Source organism: Ostrinia furnacalis, unplaced genomic scaffold, assembly GCF_004193835.3.
Source record: "Ostrinia furnacalis isolate ACB-3 unplaced genomic scaffold, ASM419383v2 OfSCF2094, whole genome shotgun sequence".
Classification (NCBI taxonomy): Eukaryota; Metazoa; Arthropoda; class Insecta; order Lepidoptera; family Crambidae; genus Ostrinia; species Ostrinia furnacalis.
In genome coordinates, this window is record NW_021132333.1 from 41071 (window position 1) to 63087 (window position 22017).

The window sequence follows — 22017 nt, forward strand, 5'->3', positions numbered from 1 at the left end:
ATTCTTGAAAATGTGNAAAATATGATTCATGATGGATGATATTTAAAGCATTGCAAACTTGTTTTCTTCTGTGGTCTTTGGTTGGACTTTTACTACAGATGAACTGCTGAGGGTCAAGTTAGAATTTGTCCCACCAGAACCCTGGCAGACGACCGGTGACAAGAGGCGATCGCTGCCATCCTAAGAAGTCGAATCGAAGTTGTATCACACTTTAAATATTAAAAAGGCGAAAGTTTGTGTGTATCTTCGTTACTTCTTCACGTCTAAACGATGGAGCGATGTTAATAAAATTTGGTATGGAGTTAGCTGACACCCTGGATTAACATAATAATAGGCTACGTTTAACCGCGGGTAACACTGCGGGGCATAGCTAGTCTATTAATAAGTCTGTGTAAATTCCTAGTATTATGTAATCCTTAGGTACGTATCCTTGATACACCGCATCACATGTATTTGTGAGCAATCTTATTTTTTTTTATCTCAAACCCATGTTTCCTATCATGACCAAAAAATATATTTTATATTTAGATTCTGACCACAGTGAACCACTTTTGATTATTATTTTTCCTGCTATACATTTTGTTGATAGTGTTATCAATCATTTTAGTTTACATGCTGTTAATTTTATGTAATGTGTAACATTTAGCAGAGACTCTGTGATTCGTTAAACTCTCAACATATTATTTGCATTCAATGATCGTAAATGTACAGTGAATTTTTTTTTATCAAAAACTGTCTGATAAGATCCTTAAGTTTCTTAACTAAGATTGTTTACAGATAAATTTTTGGAAAATGTGATTTCATTTTGATGTGCTTCTTTTTCTAAGTTTGTTTTTGATTAAAAAAAAAGCTGTTAGTCATTTTATTGTGCGCATTAAGTGTTCTAATAGTCATAACAGTTGAGCCCTGCCGATCCCTAGGTTCGATTCCCAGGTGGGACCAGGGACTGTTGGACCAGGTGGGACACTAAATTGAAAATGCTACACTGGTTTGGCTATTATACTTTGTATGTATTTTAGTAATTTCTCAAAGCTTACCAGTTTTCATCATCATCATCGTCACTATCTGGGTCACGCAATAGTGGTTCATTTTCTGTGTCCGCGAAATCTTTTTCAAAAAACAGGAACGTTTTTTTCATACGCATTTTTTATTTGTCACTAACTCAAATGGTCATGAAAATTGATTTTGTATTATAAAGTGTAGGCAATAAAGCTTTTTATTGTTTGCACTATCACAGTCACACAGATTATGTGTAGCCATTAAACTTTTATTCAAAAAAGTTTTACACTAAAGAGAATCAAATAAACACTATTTAATTAAAATTATTTACTTTAAGTAACTTAATACACTCAAAATAAATTATAATTCACGAAGTTTCATTCAATTTCACTTTTTCAATCACAAAACGCTGTCATTTTTAATTTTCTTGCGTAAAATTATGAACTACTTTTTTTTTAAATTAGCACTCTATAATTTAGATTATTTTATTAGTTAACAAATTAACTAAAACGTTATATTGACATGGTTTGCGTCTGTTGGCCCCGGCGGCACTGAATCCATGATAACGAAATGCCTAGCCAGTGGTCAACTGTTGGCACATTTTAATAAAAAGTTCAATAATGAAATAGTTACTAGAAGGGACAAAAAGTATTTTAGAGTTAGAGGTTAATTGATTTATTTGCGAAAGCCTGTAAAAATCTGTTTATTTATCATGAAAACTATATTCTACATAGTCTTAATAAGTATAATATTATGAATGCGAAAGTTCGTGTTAATGTATGGATGTATGTTTGTAGTAAGTATTGTTTAATTTATCTTTACATACATATATACAACAAAATGGTAACAAATAACTACTAAACTAAACTATAACTAAATAAAAAAAAGGGTAAAAATTAAAATTATGTATATACAAGCTTTATAATAAATAAAATATGTTTGTTACTCTTTCACGAAAAAACTACTGAACGAACTTTTGATGAAAATTTTCAGTTTTATTGTTTATGCATCAGAGTTACATAAAGGCTTAATTTATAATGATTAGTGACAAACTGAATTTCACGCGGGTAAAGCCGCAGGCAAAAGCTAGTTCTTAATAAATTATATCGAGAATTCGAGATAAGGTACTCCCGATTCATCAGGAAAATATAGACTTTAATGGCTGTCACATGACTGATTATAATAATTTAATTATGCTTATACAAGTACGATAAATAACAACATTAATGTCCAACTTTTACTACACGAGTATGTAAATAAATATTAACATTTCGATTAAGCTTTAGTATAGCGATAACGACCTTAAACCTAATAACGAATCGTGATTATCTAGAGCCTGATCAGTTTCATTTTCAGAAAGTTCTCTAACTTTAAGATCACATCGTTAAAGCTAGGGCCGTCTTTAACCTACTAGGGGCCCTGGGCACATAAGGATCAAGGGAGGCCCTTCTCATCTGGAGAAAGGTCTTTTATTAGAACAGACGGGGCCTTCACGATCGCGGGGCCCTGGGCCTGCCCAGATTGCCCAGTGGGAAAGAGGGGCCTGGTTAAAGCCAGGTTACCGCCAAATTGAACAGGAGAATATTATTATCTTCTCTTCTCAAGAGAGATGAGAGCAGATGTTCATTTCAGCCAAATTACGCCCACTGCTGGGCAAAGGCCTCCCCCAAGGATTTCCACAAATACCGGTCCTGTGCCGCCCGCGTCTAGGCACCTTCCGCGACCTTCGACAGATCGTCGGTCCACCTAGACTAGTGTAAAGCCTGTGAGAGTAAGTAGAATAGAATCAGATTTCCGAACCGAAACGGAGTGAGGAAATATAAAATTATAATAAAAATAAACTTTTTTAAAAACAAGCTTTTATTCTGAATTTCGAAAGTTTGTATCGCGCATGGAATTTATTCCTCTTTTTTTTTGTTTGCGCTACAAGCTTTCGAGATTCAGAATAAAAGCTTGTTTTTAAAAAAGTTTATTTTTATTATAATTTTATTTTACACTTTTTAGTTATATCTTAATCTTAGGACCCTGGACATTATCTAACACTAAAGTGCTCGAAAAGACAAATCCAACGAACCCAAACTCGATGAGTTTCCGCCGTTTTGTTTAGGAGTTCCTATGGCCACCTCCCGACTCCATCATCAGACCAGCTCAATGGTACCATAATATTGCATTGTCATCGTACTTACATAAGTATACCAAATTTCAGCTCAATCGGTTGAGGAGAACTGGTCTTAAATTCAGTTGCAAGATTTGTTCCACACATACTAACAAGTGAAGTCAATATAAAGCTTGTAAAAATAGCGAAATTATTATGGTTATTTAAAACACATCTCCTCTGATTTCTTCTCCTCTCTATTTTAGTGGAAACTGGGCTTAACTATCTTGTACTGAAGGCTGAAGGCTAGAAACATTTTTTTAACCGACTACAAAAAGGAGGAGGTTCTCACTTCGGTTTGTTTTCTTTAGGAAATGTTACACATAACATCACAATGTTGTCCAAAAATACGTATTAATGGTCTTTTAAAAATGCCTCTTCTAGGTTCCACAACTCTATGATAACAGTTTGATAGATTTTTTTAACGTATTTGATAAGATAATGCTTCGACCTGAGTTCAACTTTGTCAGCTAAGCAAGCGTATCTATGTTTACTCAGTGTAGGGAAATGTTAAATGTAGATATGAAATTATTATTAACTAACTGATTTTGACTAACGTTCTCGAGGGGCGACCACGAGCCGGAAGATGTAGTGTGGGTAGGCATCCCACTAGGTGGACCGACGATCTCGTGAAGGTCGCGGGACGTGCCTGGATGCGGGCGGCGCAGGACCGGTCTTTGTGGAAAACCTTGGGGAGGCTTGTCCAGCTGTGGACTGCTGAAACGAACGAACGAACTGATTTTAATGGTATAGGCCTTTGCCTTTGCGGCATGTATANTATGTATAAAAGTATACAGTTTCTTCGATCACTTCTTCTCAACAGCCAGCGACCAATTCAGAGGCTATTCCGAAGTTGTGGAAGGTAGGAAAGTTAATTATACTCGTATTTGGGACGTGTTTTTTAATTTAAAATTATGCTTGGACAATTTTACACGCGTTTGTTTCAATTTCAATTTCACACCAAGTATTCGGCAACAGTTATATTTGGAATGCACTTACAGCCATGCTTACAGCATGCTATATTAAATTTTCTGTTACCGAGTTTGTTATCGCACTATTCCTAAGTTTAAGTTACATAGTATCTCAGTCTATTTAGTGTGTGAACTAATAAACAGTAATCAATTCTAGTTACTAAGTGTAGATTAAAGCTGACCGCTATACACTGTGGGATCTTATGATGTTGTAATAGAGGTTATCAACCGACTTCAAAAAAAGGAGGAGGTTCTCAATTCGACCCGTATGTTTTTTTACAACAAAAATGTGCCTGATGTGTTGTCTGATCTTGTCTGTATATTTATTTACCGAATGGTTCTTGGACGCCTCACAGAAAAGTATAAGCAAAATCACATTTTGTTAAAAGAGCTAGTCTGATACGAGCCGGCGTTACGTGTGTGTAATAAATATTCAGGCAACCAATAATAAATATGGCTCTAATACTTATTTATTAAAAGTTATTTTACTTTTTACCGATTTTCTTATTTAACCTTCAGTTGATCGACGCATTTTCATAAACATGGAGATTTGATTTCGCGTATGATAACAATCTTTCTTGATGGTTAAGTTTCAGACTTCATATCAAACATCAGACTGCGGAATGATTTGTATTGTGATTAATCATCTTGAGATATGTATCAAATTATCAATCATATTGCATTATCAACGACCTTAGAAATTATCGTTCAGATTGTATCTTGTTATTGTAAGTATTCTATCCATTGTGTTATTTTCGATCCTTATTTTCGAAATTCCTTCTATTCTTTAGATCTGTATCTACTTAACGTGAATTTATGTATCTTAGTCCCATAAAAAAATCCTGCCTTTGACCTGAGATTGGATTCAATTGGTTTTTTTTTAATTAGGTAACTAATTCTTTAATCAAAAATGTCATGACTTTAGTTACTGTAAAATAAATAATCAAGTAAAAACAATAGGTATATAAAGACAATTTTGATTAGGCTTACGTAACTATTTGTAGAAATTCTGGGGGAAGCCCAGTAGTGGGACAGTGGGATAGCAAAGACTGAACATAAAAAAAGCGTATTCTTAGTAAAACAACTTACCATGCATTCGGGTCCAATTTTTCCTTCTCCCATTCACTCTCTGTCTTTTCGTTACTTGAGTTTTTCATTTTAATACTATTTAATTAAGCAATTAATGCCACATAACGGTTGCAACTAAAACTAAGATTAGTACTGTGTTAATGTTATTATTTTGTTGCAATTTTTAGTTAAAATGTTGTGTCATTCCTGGTCCTAAGCCCCTAATTCATAAAATGTAAAGGTTTTAAGGAACTGTTTTGTTTCTTTTCATATTTAATATTGTAACTAAGAATTGATAAACTTTTAAAAGAAAACTCAGTTTTCAGATTGTCATATACTCGTATGTGTAAGTAAGTGCCTAATAAGAAAGTGTTCTTAAAAAGCTCCCTAGATTAATAAGTAAGGATAATACTCCAATCTAAGTAAGTAATTATTTGTTTCAGTTTTAATATTTTTAAATACAGTAATGTAGTTTCTTTCTCTTTAATAACTTCCGATTATTTTTGAATTATTGTGAAGACATTTGTTATTCGACATAATTTTAACGTTGAACAAAGAATTCGTAGTCTACTTACATTATTGCGAGTTATTTCCAAATAATCGAAAATAATTTAATTCAAATATTATTGCGCAGTTAATATAATATTTAATTAAAATTTTAATGACTACACTTTAGAACCAAATGCTAAATTACCCTACAATGAAAGATTTTGTTGAGCTACAGGGGTTTTTAACCGCGTAACTGCCGAAGCTAACTAACACTGGTAAACTATCAAAAAACCCTGGTTAGTACGGAATATATTTGGTTTGAAAAGTTAAGCTTTACAATCAGCTAACTGGCTAATACACACATAATCTTGGTACAATAGTCAACAGAGATAAGTAAGGCATTTCGATGGAGCGCAGGTTATGGGATGATCTCAGCTCTCATGGTGGGCAAAAAACCCATACATATTTATCTGCTACTTTGATTGGGGTTTTTGGAAGTGTGTTTAAGAATAATTAATTTGTGTCTAATTTTAGCCATCTATACTTATCTAACATTATGATAATACACAGACTTTGCAGCAATCGACCACACTACCCTGAAGCAGTGATAGGGTTAATATTAAATGCTCTCTAAAATTCGAGTTACATAAAATATGAAAATATTATGTTTATTTAAAATATGAACGTCTGTCACGTAAAGTTTTTATTTTTACAATAATAAATTAAACTTTGTCGCAACAAGCAACCATGATGGGGTGGAATAACTTGGATCCCATAGGATGCAAGTTAGTATTAGGAATTTTTCAATTACTTGGGAATACTATGCAAATGAAATTAAATGCTTTTGGAAGTAAATAAGCAACGTTACAATTTTGAGCTTTTGAAGAGTTTCTGTTTTGCAGAGCTACTCGTAGGATGCACGTGTCACGATTGCGATATTATCTTATCCTGATATAAGTAATATCGATTTTAGTCGAAAAATACAAATGTAACGCAGGATGCGTGAGCGATAAGTTAGGCATAACGCATCCTAGCTGTGCTGCGAGCGGAAATTAATTATATTTATTGACTTTATAGGCGTGAAGTTGCGGGATGAAGCTACTCTATATTAGGATTTGCCCTCCTGCGGATTCGAACCCACCACCACAACGTGCGTCAACCACCAATCTAGATGACCTTCGATATATTATTGAGATGATAACTGCAATCATCTCTGATTACATCGATTGCCTGCCATGTGTTCCCATCCTATCTGTGCGTTGACGTAAGTCGAAGATTGTTATCAAACCGTAAAATAAATGTACTTACCTAGATACTTAAATTATCTTATTTACGCACAAAGTCAAGTACACGTAGTGCCTTTTAAAAAGTATTTTATGTTACACAATATTAAAAAAAGAAGAATATTCAATCGTTTTTCCCGTTTTTACAATATTTGTCAATGCTGCTCCCGCCCCTTTTTTGTCATAGTTTGGTTATGTTATACTCGTATCATAAACCTTTTCGATAAATGGGCTATCCAACATAAAGAGTTTTGAAAAAGAAAATGAACCAGTAGTTCCAGAGATTAGCGCGTTCAATCAAAGAAACAAACTCTTTAGCTCTACATTATAATAATAATAAATAGTCTTTATTTTCTCATCACAAACATTACAATGACACAAGTTATAAAAAAAAATATTACGACTACATTAGTAAGTAGGTATAGATTTCTTTTTTTGCTGGACAGCTGTAACTATAGTAACTGTAGAGGTTATCAACCACCTCAAGAAGCATGCATACCACAGCATTCTGTTCGCTTCCACGCCATGCACTGTGCATGCGCTTCTGACCTCATTTCAAGCGACCCCGTGTACTTGATATTCATAAATTGTTTTAATTTGTGACAACTTATTTATTTAACTTAATTACTATTTAAACATAAGATAAAAGTATTATTGTATGTACAGACTATTATGAAAGCAGAAGTTGAGGCAATTTTGTTAAACCATTACATTTGTTTTAGTAGTTTATTAAAAGCAATATTTATAGTTATAAATTCGAGAGTAACTATTTGTTTATTACAATTTTAAGCCTAAACCAATAAACCACATTTGAAGAATTTAAATTCTTCAACTTCACAAGCCTATGGGCTACATTACAGTATGACGCAAATCATCATCATCATCATTTCAGCCACAGGACGTCCACTGCTGAACATAGGCCTCCCCCAATGACTTCCACATCGCACTCGCACAGTTGGTACCTAGCGGCCTGCATCCAGCGCCTTCCTGCTGCCTTGTTCCTTCTTCTTCCTACATTTATCAGTGCGCTGAGGCTGTGTGTGAGTTTACATCAAACGCGCTCACTAGTAATCCGTAACATACCTTCATACCCACATGAATAGGTACGGTGCGGTGGTACATTAAGTATCGGTAATCTGGCTACGTGTGTGTTGCCAGTGATGGTATACGGATCTGAGACGTGGTCGCTTACTATAGGCCTCATAAGAAGGCTCAAGGTCACCTAAAGGGCGATGGAGCGTGCTATGCTCGGAGTCTCCCTGCGTGATCGAATCAGAAATGAGGAGATCCGTAGGAGAACCAGAGTGACTGACATAGCCCGCAGAATCGCTAAAATCAAGTGGCAGTGGGCGGGGCACATAGCTCGAAGAGCTGATGGCCGCTGGAGCAGGAAAGTTCTTGAGTGGCGACCACGAGCCGGAAGACGTAGCGTGGGCAGGCCTCCCACTAGGTGAACCGACGATCTGGTGAAGGTCGCGGGAGGTGCCTGGATGCGAGCGGCGCAGGACCGGTCTTTGTGGAAATCCGTGGGGGAGGCCTTTGTCCAGCAGTGGACATCTTTCGGCTGAAACAACAATCTAGCTACGAAAGATACCTATGTTTTGCTGAAGGCAATGAAACGGAAGTTAAAAAAATATGTTACATAATTTTTCAACATCTATTTATCCAGTTTTTGAACCAGGACTCATTGCGTTAGTAGCGACTCATCGCGTTAGCTTATTTCCGCCACAGGTATTTTATTTTTGTTGTTTTATGCATGGGAATCCCTGACAAAAAAGGCCATAGTTCCTTTCATCTTGCCTTTTCATTGCGCACTTTAGGCATGGATAAGGAAACCCATTGTGCATTCAAATAGCCGTCAAGGTATACTTAGGTATACGTTACTTAGGTAAGTGGTTATACTTTGTTTTCCTTCTAATATTAGCTCTCGCATTATCACCTAGGTACACAGTTTTCTTGTTTGCCGAGCGCATAGCCGCGGAAATTTAGTAATTCAAACAGTTTTGTTATGTGGTTACTGGTTTTGCAACAGTTTGTCAAATTATTTACGGTATTGGAGCACTTCCGGTTACGTTTAAAAAAGAGGAGGTTCTAAAACCGGTTGTACCCCCATTTTTTGTCAGTACTCCGTCATCCATAAACTGACTTAAAAACTGTTTTTTTGTTTTTATGTATTGAGTTTAAAATGAAGAGACATAGAGCAGCTCTACCTACGCCATCATACTGCCTTATTAGTGCTTTCGGCGGTAGTAGGTTTAAGTAAGTAAAGAAATACTTAAATCTTTGACCCCTTGATCAAGACTGATGACTATCTCTCCAACCACTACATCAGAATCTTGCATTCTTAATTGGATACATAAAGTACCTTTCTAATGCAAGTATAATTATTATGTTGCACAACGTTCAATGTTGATAAACATAACCGACAATGCAGTGCAACGACCTCTCTTTTATCAGTAAGTTTAAATGCAGTAAATTATTTCGTCGAAGTTCGCATTTTAATATCGTAAATGCTGTGAAAAATAGCATATTCAAAGTTTTCTAGAGTGTAAAATTTTAACTTTTTCAGAATATTTTTCGCTAATTCATTATTACTTACGGAAATAAAGATTATGTTTCCTTGTGCAAATTCATCATTTTACAACAGATTATGTATGTTTATTCTTCCACGATTAGAAGAGAGTTAAATTATGCCACANAGGCAAAAAACCCATAAGTTACATATTTATCTGCTACTTTGATTGGGGTTTTTGGAAGTATGTTTAAGAATAATTAATTTGTGTCTAATTTTAGCCATCTATTACTTATCTAAAATTATGAGAATACACAGACTCTGAAGCAATGGATCACATTGCCCTGAAGCAGTGATAGGGTTAATAAATACTAAATGATCTTTAAAATTCGAGTTACTGAAATCATGAAAATATTATGTTTGTTTAAAATATGAACGTCTGTAAATTAATTAAACTTTGTCGCAATAAGCAACTATGATGGGTTGGAAATTATTTGTATTGTATTGCTGTTGGTTTTCCGAATAAAATAAAATAAAACTTGGATCCCATAAGATGCAAGTTAGTATTAGGAATTTTTCAATTACTTGGAGATACTATGCAAATGAAATTAAATGCGTTTGGAAATAAATAAGCAACGTTACAATTTTGAGCTTTTCAAGAGTTTCTGTTTTGCAGAGCTAGGATGCACGTGTCACGACTGCGATATTATCTTTTCGTGATATAACTAATATAGATTTTAGTCGAAAAATACAAATGTAACGCATTTTAGCTCTGCTGAGAGCGGAATCTATACTAATATTATAAATGCGAAAGTAACTCTGTCTGTCTTGCTTTCAAGCCTAAACCACAGAACCGATTTTGATGAAATTTGGCATAGAGATAGTTTGAGTCCCGGGAAAGGACTTTAGTTTTTATCTCGGTTTTTGAAACAGGAACGCGCGCGATAAGGTTTTTCTGTGACAGACAAAATTACACGCGGGCGAAGCCGCGGGCGGAAATATAGGCGTGAAGTTGCGGGATGAAGCTACTCTATACTAGGATTTGCCCTCCTGCGGATTCCAACCCACCACCACAACGTGCGTCAACCACCAATCTAGATGACCTTCGATATATTATTGAGATGATAACTGCAATCATCTCTGATTACATCGATTGCCTGCTATGTGTTCCCATCCTATCGCTGCGTTGACGTAAGTCGAAGATTGTTATCAAAACGTAAAATAAATGTACTTACCTAGGTACTTAAATATCTTATTTACGCACAAAGTCAAGTACACGTAGTGCCTTTTAAAAAGTATTTTATGTTACACAATATTGAAAAAAGAAGAATATCCAATCGTTTTTCCCGTTTTTATAATTTTGTCATAGTTGCTCTCGCCCCTTTTTGTCATAGTTTGGATAACCTCGATAAATGACTAAGAGCTATCCAACACAAAAAGTTTTTTTCAAAAGGAACCAGTAGTTCCAGAGATTAGCGCGTTCAATCAAAGAAACAAACTCATCAGCTCTACATTAGTAAGAAGGTAAAGATTATTTTTTTGCTGGACAGATGTAACTATAGTAAACTGTAGAGGTTATCAACCACCTCATGAAGCATGCATACCACAGCATTCCGTTCGCTTCGCCACCATGCACTGTGCATGCGCTTCTGACCTCATTTCAAGCGACCCCGTGTACTTGATATTGATAAATTGTTTTAATTTGTGACAACTTATTTATTTAACTTAATTACTATTTAAACATAAGATAAAAGTATTATCGTATTACAGACACTTAAGAAAGCAAAAGTTGATGCAATTTTGTTGAACCATTACATTTGTTTTAGTAGTAAGTATTTATAGTTATAAATTCGAAAGTAACTATAGTTAAACCAATAAATCAATTTTGACGAATTTTAGATCTACGAGGAGAGCAAAATAGGCTACATTACATAGTTTTTCAGCATACTTAGGTAGGTACTTACTTAGTTAAAGATTTTATTTTTCGACGGTAATTTTGATCATTGGACTCTACATTAAAAACTTTCGTGAACTGAAAACCATCAACGCAGTCAACTAGTAAAAAAATAAATAATCCGTAACAATACATGATAAGTATAGCGAGTGCTACGAGTAGGTACATACATTAGGTATCTGGTATTTAACTACTAAGGTACCTTGGTACTATTACTTATTCTGTGACTAAGGATATGTTTTGCTGATGGCATCGAAACGGGAGCTAAAAAAATTAGATTAGGTACATAATTTTTCAAAATTTACTTATCCAGGTTTTGAACTAGGACTCTAGACTAGGCGTTAGTAGCAAAGTAAATACACATTTTTCTATGCTTATTTATATAGTACCTATAAAATAAGCAAATTAAGCCTATACATCATGGGCATTATCACTGGTAACGTTGCTATCACTTGTAGATGCGACTCATCACGTTAGCTTATTTCCGCCATAGGTATTTTTGTTGTTGCATGGGAATCCCTGACAAAAAGGCCATAGTTCCTTTCATCTTGCCTTTTCATTGCGCACTTTAGGCATGGATAAGGAAACCCATTCTGCATTCAAATAGCCGTGAAGGTATACTTAGGTATACGTTACTTAGGTAAGTAGTTATACTTTGTTTTCCTTCTAATATTAGCTCGCGCATTATCACCTAAGTACACAGTTTTCTTGTTTGCAGTGCGCATAGCCGCGGAAATTTAGTAATTCAAACAGTTTATGTTATGTGGTTACTGGTTTTGCAACAGTTTGTCAAATTATTTACGGTATAATAGAGCACTTCCGGTTACGTTTAAAAAAAGAGGAGGTTCTAAAACAGGTTTTTACGTCAGAACTCCGTCATTCATAAACAGACCTAAAAACTATTTTTTTGTTTTTATGTATTGAGTTTAAAATGAAGAGACATAGAGCAGCTCTACCTACGCCATCACTGCCTTATTAGTGCTTACGGCGGTAGTAGGTATAAGTAAAGAAATACTTAAATCTAGGACCCCTTGATCAAGAATGACTATCTCTCCAACCACTACATCAGAATCTTGCATTCATAATTGGATGCATAAAGTATCTTTCTAATGCAAGTATAACACAACGTTCAATGTTGATAAACTTAACCGACAATGCAGTGCAACGACCTCTCTCTTATCAGTAAGTTTAAATGCAGTCAATTATTTCGCTGAAGTTTGCATTTTAATATCGTAAATTCAGTGAAAAATAGCACATTCAAACTTTTCTAGAGTGTAAATTTTAACTCTTTCAAAATATTTTTCACTAATTCATTATTACTTTCAGAAATAAAAATGCTGTTTCTTTGTGCAAATTCATCATTTTACAACAGATTATGTATGTTTATTCTTCCACGATTAGAAGAGAGTTAAAGTATGCCACATGTGTCGTGATAATAATTTTAAAATTTTTACAGGAAATGAAGGATCAGAATATACTTCTGGCTAACTTTAGGGCAATCTTCTGATCCAGTTTAGCATAACTATGCATTTTCTCATCAGTCATTATTTTGGAGTGGGCTCGTGAACTTCTTTATTTCCATGACCTCAAATCACAGTAACAGAATCTGTTCTGTGCCTCAAATTATGTCAAGTGCATTAAGTTATAATGTTCTACGTACAGTAATATTAAATTAGTTCAATGGTCAAGAAGACAAGTGTCGATCTGAAACAATTTACCTCCAGAAGTCAGATTGTAGCAAGGATACGTCAAAAGATAAGTGTACTTGAGTGCCGAGTAGAGGTCAGCCATAGTGGACTTACGTATAGTCTGAAAGTTGTTTGTTTTCCTAAAAAACAATCTGAATTCTTTATTTTTGAGGCACTTTTGCAAACTTGTAAACATCAACTTGGAAATCGAACCTTATCTTCGAACTCCAAGTTATATTCTTCTGATTAATTTAGTTTAAATTTCCCCCGGACAAACTTGATCTTCACTGGTTGGATTTTTATTGGCGGTCAAGCTGTAGATCTTGGCTACACAGGATTTGCAGTGGTGGGAGAGAGAGGTGGGTAGTAAGAACTTGTGTGTTGTGGAAATCCTTAGAGCCTCCCGCTCTTGTCCAGCAGTGGACGTCATTTGGCTTTACGAAAAAAACAGACGTGACAGAACGCAGCCTGCTTGTACGAGTAATAAAACTAAGGGATTTTCATTTAGGCGAGCCTACTGCTAACAGCGATCTCTACCAGACAACCCTGTAGGCCTAAGATGCGCGCCGTGATAACTTTTATCGACGTCAAAATGTATGGGGAAATCGATAAAATGGCGTGATAACCGCTTATCGCGGCGCGCATCTTAGGCCTACAGTAGAGAGGACAGTGTTTGAATTGAGAGCATTGCGTGCTTAAATTCCGTATAATGATCACAATCCTAATTGAAGGGCATTTTAACACACCACAGTAACAATAATACAACTTTTAGTAACTTTCAAGTCATTTTCAGCGCTGATTTCCTCATTGAAAGTACCCGTATTTTTTATCTTTAAATACTGTGACGATATTCATTCAGTTAGCTAGGTATTTGGCAGTGTTTTAATTAAAGGTACCTACTACCTATTAAATATATGCGTACTTATCGCTTGAAAGCGATCTTTTTTGTATCTTTTTGTATGAAATGACGTCATGTTACAGAAACTTGAATGGTAGGTACCTACTTAGGTTCATTAATTTTATTCTGTGTGTAATTTTTTATACTGCGCCAGATCAAAATGGCGGATTTAAGCCGCCATAATGTATTAATTCTTTTTTATCTCAAAACGTATTGTGTCACCAACAAAATAATTAGTCATTGATGCCTCCGACTGCATTTCTGAACACTAAGGCTGAGTTGTCTTGTTTTTATCTTTTTAGCTCATTATTAGGTACGCAGTTGGGTTTTTTGTTTATTCAATAATATTTTTTAGGGTTCCGTAGCTGTGGGACTAAGCACTATCTACAGGGTGGAAACGATAAGTGATCTCACTCGATTATTTCTAAACTATACAAGATATCGAAAAACTGGTTACTGAACCTGAAAGTGCTTCACAAGCTCTTTCAAACGGTACCAATAATAGGTTACAGAATAAACTGGAACTATCCCAAAATTCAATGTTTCCAGCTTCCATACTAAATGTATGGCGATGACACATTATTAGAAGTGTAACTTATTTTTTGTTAAATAATAAATTTAAAAAGTCCGTTAAATAAACTTGTAACTTGCATCTTATTTAAAATTATTTGTGAAATACATTACTTTTAGGTTTTACTTGCTAAAAAATGATCAAGAGATGAGTGCAATGACTGTGATAGTACAAAATGTATGGAAGACGGAAACATTGAATTTTAGGATAGATCCAGTTTATTCTGCAACTTGATATTGATACCGTTGGAAAGAGCTCGTGAAGCACTTTTAAGAACAGTAACCAGTTTTACGATATCTTTTGTAGTTTTTAAAATTATGTAACTTTACCAAATGTATGGAAGCTGGAAACATTGAATTTTCGGATAGTTACAGATTATTCTGAAACCTATTATTAGCATCGTTTGAAAGAGCTCGTGAAGCACTTTCAGGATCAGTAACCAGTTTTTCGATATCTTGTATAGTTTAGAAATAATCGGGTGAGATCACTTATCGTTTCCACCCTGTATACTAATATTATAAATGGGAAAGTAACTCTGCCCGTCTCGCTTTCACACCTAAACCACTGAACCGATTTTGATGAAATTTGGCATAGAGATAGTTTGAGTCCCGGGAAAGGACATAGGATAGTTTTTATCCCGGTTTTAAAACAGGGACGCGCGCGATAAAGTTTTTCTGTGCCGCGGGCGGAAAGCTAGTAGAGAAATAAGTATGTAAAACCTAATTAATAGATAGTAACACGGAAAATCTACACACACCACATAATAAAATGCGGGTGTATTATCATCGCACGTGATGCTGCCCCTATACGATGCAAAACAAAACCTTCACAAAATTTTATATTAAATCATGCTTGAGACATTATTCTATGTCAGAGAGTAGAAAATTCAGTTCCCTTTATTTTTGAGTTAACTAATTACGAATTAACTAGACTTAAAAAGGCATTACGTATCACGTATCACGTATAGATCTACTAGACTATGTTCGAAGCTGTATCTAGAGCTTAAGTTTAGCTTTCAGTTTAATCTAGGTATGTTATATTGGTATTTAGGTATTTCTAACTTAGATCAATTTATTATTAAACAAAGACCTCCTACCTATAATATAGGTTCATAATAGGTACAGGTAAAGGTCCATCAAGAGAGCACAGATTTTTTTTAATGCAAAATCGCACGTATTCATTAAAAATCACTTAAGAAGCCACGTGTTTAGCTTGATATTATTATGCTGCCGTCATACTTAAGAATAAAATTGATATTAAATAAGTTAGTACTTAAATAATTTTATTCTGAATAAAATCATTTGAGTCTACCTTGTCTACCTACTTGTTACATAGCTATTTTTGAACCATGATCTCAAATAAGGAAAATTATATTTTCCCGAGAAGACAAGCATTACAATTTTTAATATTGTTGCATTAATTTAGTTTAGATTTTTAATTTCCTAAAATGCCTTAAAATAGGGAAAGCCAAACCAAGAAACATAAAAAAAAAAACAATTAATTAGTGATGTTGCGCGACGTCTGTGGTATCGATAGTAATAAATAAGTACTAAATAAAATATTAAAAATGTTTGTGTTCCTTAAATAAATAAATTAAAATTAAAACGTTAACATTAATAAATAAGTATTACTTTCTGTAAGGATAAACTTATTATTATTATAATATAGCGAGTTAAATAAATTGTTGAGAGCTAAATGTTTGCCCTTATGGTTTATTAAAGCAGCATTGATATTTGTTTAGTTAAGATTTTCTTTGAAATAAAAATATTTATATGTTAAATCGGATTTTTCCTGCCCTGTCCAGTTGTCCACTACAGATTATGTACAAACAAAATTACAACTGACCTGACTGAAATTGTTTCGAGATACTTGACCTTTAATTTAAGTGGCACTGTTCAATGTCAATGTTATCTGTTAGATAAACTAATTGACAGCTTTACAAAGTTTCACATTCCATGTTCGATAAAATTGTATGCTCCTGTACCCAAATATGAGGACCTTTAAGTTGGGATAGGAAGCAAATGCTACAGTTTGTTTTATCAGGCATAATCAGCTAAATAGATTATGATATTTGATGTGCACGCTGAACCGTTTGTTGTGAAAGCCTTGTGGGAAATCTTTGTGCAGCAGTGGACGTCATTTGGCTGAAACGAATGATGTAAAAGAAATATTCTTTCATAATAAAATCGAAACAAACGAACGAATAAAATCATAATGGCAATCTCGGAAGGGCTAGTGAATAAATACAACCAGAAAAACATTACACCACGATCACCATCAGAGATAATGAGTGGTTCATTCACTGCTTAGAAGAATCATAACATAATCATCTTAAAAATAATTTACAATTTGTTATCCTTCCAGTTTTTGCGCACTTACAACCAGTCGTTGAGCTGAGATAGCAAGTAGGGCATGAATATCGGAATCTCGGAATCTCGTAATATCGGAATCTCGGACTGCGAGATCCGATATTTCAATTCCGATATTGAGCGACCCAATACCGTAATATCGGAATCAGATAAAAGTTTTAATTGAGATTTTAAACAAATCGTTTAAACTCGCCACAACCTGCCACAAAGCCCAAAGTACATGATTGGCAAAGACCAATGATTTTCTCATGTCTCTCACCATCACCACTGCAAATATTTTAATATCTTTACTATTTATGGTTAATTTAACTTGTTCTAAATCAATTTTAGCATTTGCCATAGGTACTTGGTCAACAAAGAACGACATCTCAACTCTCTTTCAAACATTAATTTTACTGGACTATGGACCGTCAGTTCTGCGTACTATGTGCCCTGCCCATTGCCACTTCAGCTTGCTAATCCGGAGCTCCTCATTTCTGATTAGATCTCGTAAAGAAACACCAAGCTTATCCCTCTCCATAGCAGGTTGTGCCCTATATTCAAAGGCCACGTTTTCGAGCCGTATATCATCACTGGTAACACACACTAATTGAAGACTTTCGTCTTCATATTCGACGATTTACCTCTTTCTCGAAATTGCATCTAACTACCTAGCTGATCGTTTGTCCCAGATAGACATACTTACTTGTCAACAATCTCGAGAATCGAGCTCCTAACCGAAACTGGGTAAGGAGCAACATGGACATTCGACATAAGCTTCGTTTTTTCCATATTCATCCGAAGGCCTACCTGTTGGGAAACTCGATTAAGGTCTTCGAGCATTGTGATAAGGTCTTCCAATGGTTCTGCCTTAGTACGCAAAACAGACGGACNAATATAGCGAATTCAAAAAAAAGTTAGGGTGTGCGTTAAAGGGTTAAGTTGGGATAGGAAGCAAATGCTACAGTTTGTTTTATCAGGCATAATCAGCTAAATATATTATGATATTTGATTTGGACGCTGAACCGCTTGTTGTGAAAGCCTTGTGGGAAATCTTTGTGCAGCAGTGGACGTCATTTGGCTGAAACGAATGATGTAAAAGAAATATTCTTTCATAATAAAAACATAATGGCAAACTCGGAAGGGCTAGTGAATAAATACAACCAGAAAAACTTTACACCACGATCACCATCAGAGATAATGAGTGGTTCATTCACTGCTTAGAAGAATCATAACATAATCATCTTAAAAATAATTTACAATTCGTTATCCTTCCAGTTTTTGCGCACTTACAACCAGTCGTTGAGCTGAGATAGCAAGCCTTTTTTTGTCAATCGTTTCTTACAATCTCATACGATATTATTTTCAAATCTCGATTTCATAATACTCGGTTGAAGTGTTTTAAATATGTAAGAACTTATCTTCATAATAATGAAGTCTACTTATCATATAAATGAAACAGGATAATAAAATATAATAATTATTTTAGATAAGCATCGCGATTTTGCGATGAGGATAATTTTTTTAAAACAGAATTGTTCGATTTCCAGTACACAGAGATTCTAATGCAATATTAGAGTCATTTACACACGATTATGTATTTATACAAACACGTGACAGATCAAGTCTAGCTCATACCATGCGTTATTACGAGATTAGTGTGTGTATTTAATAAAATTGACCTAGCAGTCTGATAAATAACTTGTATTATGATTGATTAGTAAATATTGTGACAAGTATTACTTCTAATAATCATAATGATAATATTGAGTACTATTAATACCAAATGAACATTGCAACTTTAAATCTTAATAATTTTGTACGAAAGTCATTTCATTGTCCAGGAATGGAAGAAGGAAAACACCTTATTGTAATTATTTTGCAAGTGACTTTTCCTTATTTGCAATAACATCATTTCTCAGCATAAGTTTCTTGTTTGAAGGCTTTTGCTAAATCATCCAATATTTATTTAGTCTAGTTTTTCTCAGAAAGATTGTTACTTATCCATCAGCAAAAGTATCGAAGGATTTTTGCAAATCTTTTCAGAAAAGAAATTGTGTCACACAGAACAGACAGAACAGCGTAAGAATGCGCCCGTTACCTAAATAACTTCAAATTACGTAAGCAAAAATTTTCACGTAAATAATGGACAACTTCTTCATTTATAATAAACTCTACTGAATGTTTGTTATTCGTCTGACACCTTCACTGGCCTTGTAAGCAAATAGATTTTCTACGATAATCTGATTGGAGATGTCACACTGTCAAATGGACGAATATGAGCTTAGGACTCAGCAGTACTCAGCACATAATACCTCTAGAAGTTTGACTATTTGACTAACACCGAATTTACCAAAATTAGTGCAAATTTTATAAGTCAACAAGGTAATATCCATATTAGCAAATATGAGACGCCTTTGTGAAACGCTTGTGTCGCGTATTGTAATTGACATCATCGAAATTCTATTTATAAGCGTCTGTGTGTCTTTCCCAGTTTTTTTTAATGAACTAAATTTTTAAAATGTTATTGCGAATTTGGAACGTGAATATTGTGATTCCCCGATCACACGGTGCGCATGTATTTTAATTATGTTATCTTGATTTCTATAGTTCACTATGACCTGTTAACTAATAAATGTTAAAACTCAATTTACCGATTCTACAAACATCGGCATTATAGAAACTTGATTCTTACTGAACTGTCTCCAATATTAAAAACAATGTTCAGAACATGAACACCAATGAAATGAGACAATGAAGATGAGCCTTACAACTGAAATTCGAGAATAACGAAGTTGAATTGAATTGTATAGAGGTAACAAAGAGAGTGTGTTTCTAATTAGTATGTAAAGAGGTTACTCAGAGTAAATGTACAACGCTTAGTAATGAAAAAATCTTAAATTAAACCATATTGCTCAATCCATTTAAACCAATGACTGTCTAGGATATTTTATGTAGAGAAACAGGTTTGCTTATTTTTATTTCAATGTTCTTATTGGTGTTAGTATTTGAAATAAAAAATACTCAAAATTAAGTCAGTACTATGAACTCTTTCATTTAATTTTGGATTACAATGGTTTATGATGTGGATCAGCAATAAAGATTTAAATTGTAGAAACTTACAATTTTATCATTAAGGCAAACAGATAATCTCAAGAAAGATTTACCGTGTAAGCATAAGTGAGACGATAAAATAAGAAGCCAGACAAGAAACGTATGATACCTATCACTTTTTTGAATTAAATACTAACACAAGGAAAAAACCTTCATGTTAAGGCGTCGAAATGCGGTACGGTTTTTTGCCACTTCATTCGTTACATGGAAATTTAATGCTTTAATGGTAGGTAACATAATTATCTGTGTTGATTTTATTTAAAGTTTTGTGTCTATATTTAATTTTATCCGTACCATTCTGTAAGGGAGTTGAAGTTTACTTGAATTGGTAATTTAATAAAGAATTTGGTCGAACTTCAAAAAAGAAGACTTTTTATCTTTTGAAGTTCGACCTTTCGAAAATACGATATCGGAGTAGGTAGGTAACTTTCGTTTTTTAATCTTAGGTCAATAAGTATGCAGAATTCATATAAAACAACATAGTACCTACACCTTCCGATAAAAAAATTGCAACAGTCCCATCGAAGCTAGGAATGACATCGAAATTCGTCAATAAACTTCTCAATTAATTTAATGACCATTATTAAATGAAATTTATTTTCATCAATACCCTGAAAGAATCATCGATAGATTTTATCCTTTACCAAAACACAACACTATTTTCAAAAAGTACATTCCCTTTTCTTAAAGTCGTCTTTTTTGCTCACCACATAACGTCGAAAATTGCTTGTTAGTGAATGACACAACATTGAAGTCAATTGATTGTATTAAAATTCGTGAAAAATGGTTTTTACATACCTTATTTATTTAAAACCATTCAGTTTATTCGTGTTACAATAATGTATAAATAACTTTGGTATATCATACAGGCTTTGGATTATGAACAGAGTAAATTTTCGCAACAAAATAATAACAACAATGTACGCACTGTAGTCTTCATTGGTTTCGGCACTTTCACTGTGAACTTGATTCTAAACGATCACAATATTCACTGACTGTTTGTCCTCGACATTGCAATCGAATTGCAATTTAATAATATTGAAATAACCTAACACACGACCACCTTGACGGAGTATGAATGAACAGCTGATCGTTCTATGTTACCAAGACGATGGGACAGAGTTGACAAGTGACAGAGCTGCGGCAAAATCAACTTTATCTTGAAAGCGATATGAGCGGTATTGATGGAAAATGCCAATACGTCAGTTTCTAGTAAAGCCGGCTACTCACTAGTCACTCACGGTTGTTGCGAAATATGTATTTTGTTTTAGAGTGCCAATTTTTCACAATGAAGTAGAAGATGTGAGTTATGTATGTAATGTTGACCGTTTGTTTTATGTATGTATGTGTATTCATGTGGCAGCAAAATAAACGTTATTCTATTCTATTCTATTCTAAAAAGTGAATTAAATAAAGCTAAACATGATACAACAGTATGGTATTTTTTGGTATTACAAAAATTAATATAATTTTCCACATTTTAATATACAATATAATATTCTATCTAAATTAACCAATAAATTATTTGCGAGTTATTTTAATTTTCTGCTTGGCTCAAAGGTTGACTGGTAGAGAATGCTATAATAACATTAAGTTCGCCTTTTGCACTCCCTTAATTGTTTGTAAGGCTTTTAAATAAATAAAAGGGAGAATTGACTTTTTGTATTGCTTAACTAAAATTTCAGATTTATTTATTAAGCTTCCAATGTTATACTTACTAACTTCTTAATTATGTGTGAATTACCTGATTGTTGAAAAGACGGACAATTTTGTCTAAAGCTCTAATTAATTTTGATTTATCCTTAAAGTAAGCGGTCCTTAATCAGCTTAGATGTTTTATTGCTATAGATAGAATATAGATTGCTAACAGCGGCAACGCACTTTTGTTACGATGATTGATAATTTCTAAGATAAGTAAATCATGCGGCGGTTGTCGCGTGAATATCAATATCGGAATCCCACAAGGA

At 34.1% G+C, this 22017-nt stretch overlaps 1 protein-coding gene across 12 annotated transcripts in view; it reads right to left on the bottom strand.

Moving 5' to 3' along the window:
- Prestin (solute carrier family 26 member prestin) overlaps window positions 1-22017 on the bottom strand; it is a 65498-nt gene that overhangs the window by 33264 nt on the left and 10217 nt on the right. For 2 of the 12 annotated variants that reach the window (XM_028307088.1, XM_028307087.1), the window contains exon 1: window positions 1038-1182. The exons of 2 other annotated variants lie outside the window; for them this stretch is intronic. In XM_028307088.1, the coding sequence (XP_028162889.1) occupies window positions 1038-1144 (107 nt within the window). In that variant the 5' untranslated portion in view covers window positions 1145-1182. Of the gene's footprint in view, window positions 1-1037; window positions 1183-5214; window positions 5347-5768; window positions 5957-20848; window positions 21155-22017 lie in introns of those variants that run through there. 8 more of the 12 variants (XM_028307095.1, XM_028307093.1, XM_028307094.1 and 5 more) reach the window with 8 other exon arrangements.